Source organism: Halyomorpha halys, unplaced genomic scaffold (genome assembly GCF_000696795.3).
Source record: "Halyomorpha halys isolate HHAL.00 unplaced genomic scaffold, Hhal_1.1 Scaffold2510.1, whole genome shotgun sequence".
Classification (NCBI taxonomy): Eukaryota; Metazoa; Arthropoda; class Insecta; order Hemiptera; family Pentatomidae; genus Halyomorpha; species Halyomorpha halys.
In genome coordinates this window covers 2,815-4,676 of record NW_027110040.1, presented here as the reverse complement: position 1 = coordinate 4,676, position 1,862 = coordinate 2,815, and the positions used below count along the sequence as shown (strand labels likewise).

Below are 1,862 nucleotides of genomic sequence, written 5' to 3'. Positions count from 1 at the left end.
AGAAAATGAAGTTATAGATTAATAGTCCTCGTAAACCTCATAAACTCTATTAGATACTAAAGGAAAATAAAAATAAAAGTATCATTCTATATATTACAAAAATGAAACATAACTTTTCCAGGACATTTTCACAGAAGAAAAGAAAAAAAAAATAGGATCTCCATATGAAAATATAGTACAAACAGGTTAAGTTGAGATGAGAACATTCCGGATTACTCAGGCGTTCCTGCTAATGGGACTTTTAGTTGTTCAATATGAGCCGTCCTTCACTTCTTGGGCGTATCTCTAATTCTATCTCTGTAACAACATTATGTTCTCTTATAGATATCAACCTGAATGGGCCCTCGTATCGCTGTATCTTCTTACTCTTGTTAGACGCCAACTTTTTATTTTAGTCCCGATTTTGATTGCTCCCATCCTCTCTGAAAATGTTTTTTATAAATCAATGTTTTAGCTTTAAGTAAGGGAAAGATCGAAATAAACTGTTTTTTTTTTTAAGCCTAAAATAAGCATCCCATGGTAACCATGGCAAAATAGAGACAAAGTGGGTACATTCGTCATAATCCATTGCTCCTGAGATCCAGAAAAGGGATCTTACTGTATTATATACATACATAAAAGGTATAATTAAAACTTAAATGCATCAACGGAAATAAAGGTTTCCAATAAACTAAAAAAAACATCAGTTTTTGTTTTTAGACGGGAGAGTTATAAGATTATGAAATATTAATTTCTATGTCTTAACTGTTAAAAATTAATATGTTGACATCCATGAATTTCCTCTATGGTTTTCATTTATTCTTTGTTCTATGATTAATAATTAATAAGAAATAATATAAAATAAGAATATAAGGCCTAAAAATTCTTTCCGTTTCCTTTGTTTATATTGTTTCGATTCCTTAATTTATATTTGTAATATCTTTAACTTAATACTTATCTTCTTTTTGTAGAAAGATAGTACAGGAGGTGGTTAAGAAAGATACACAAAACAATAGAAAAGATATTTATTGTTCACTCAGTAGCTTGTGACTTATAAATATCTTTTTTTGCTATTTTATGTACCTTTTATGAACGAAACCCACACTATCTTCTGACAATTAAATAAATGAGATCGACTAATAATATTCTATCTTTTTTTTTTTTTTTTTTTTAAATAGGAAAGATTGATAAGGACATATTTAAGTTATAACGGCACGTATGATTTTCCACCGCTTCTGGACATGCTGAGAAACATTTCCCTGGTGTTAGCTGATGCCCACTTCTCATTGGGATATGTTCGACCTTACCTCCCTAACGTAGTTGAGGTTGGAGGTATGACATCTCACACAGGTGGCAATAAGCTGAACGAGGTTGACTTTTTTTTGTTTTATCTATTATTATTATTTTACATATTACTTATATCACTGATTTGCTTATTAATGAAATATGATTAAGTAAACTTTTTTGTTATGTCGTGCTTGAGTTATTCTATGGATTGTTGTACTGTGGACTGGGACTAGTTTCTCTATTGTGTCGTCCTACTAAACCAAAACACGTATCTTTGAAATAGGTCAAACTAAAAATAAGATAAAAGCACCCTTTATGTGAGTGTAAGTGGAGGGGAGAGTGGGTAGCTTAATAGTAAAGCAATGTGCTACAAACTTCAAAAACTCGGTTTCGAATCCGTCTGTTGCAGATAATTATTTTCGGTTTCTCTATAGCCGTGAGTCAGACCTGTTCAGGAGTCCTCCGGGGTCTACCCAGCCTTATAAAGTAGGCTGAGTAAGGGTACTGCTAATTAGGTAAAAACCTGGTGGTCGAGCATGATTCTGACCAAATCACCTCATTGGACAACCGTACAGATTTAATTAAATTTATATATA

At 32.0% G+C, this 1,862-nt stretch overlaps 1 protein-coding gene across 2 annotated transcripts in view; it reads left to right on the top strand.

Annotated features, from left to right (window-relative positions):
* Window positions 1-1,862, top strand: part of LOC106691580 (UDP-glycosyltransferase UGT4) — a 4,682-nt gene that overhangs the window by 1,751 nt on the left and 1,069 nt on the right. For both annotated transcript variants that reach the window (XM_014437400.1, XM_067048143.1), the window contains exon 3: window positions 1,158-1,349. In XM_014437400.1, coding sequence (XP_014292886.1) covers window positions 1,158-1,349 — 192 coding nt within the window. The remainder of the gene's footprint in view (window positions 1-1,157; window positions 1,350-1,862) is intronic.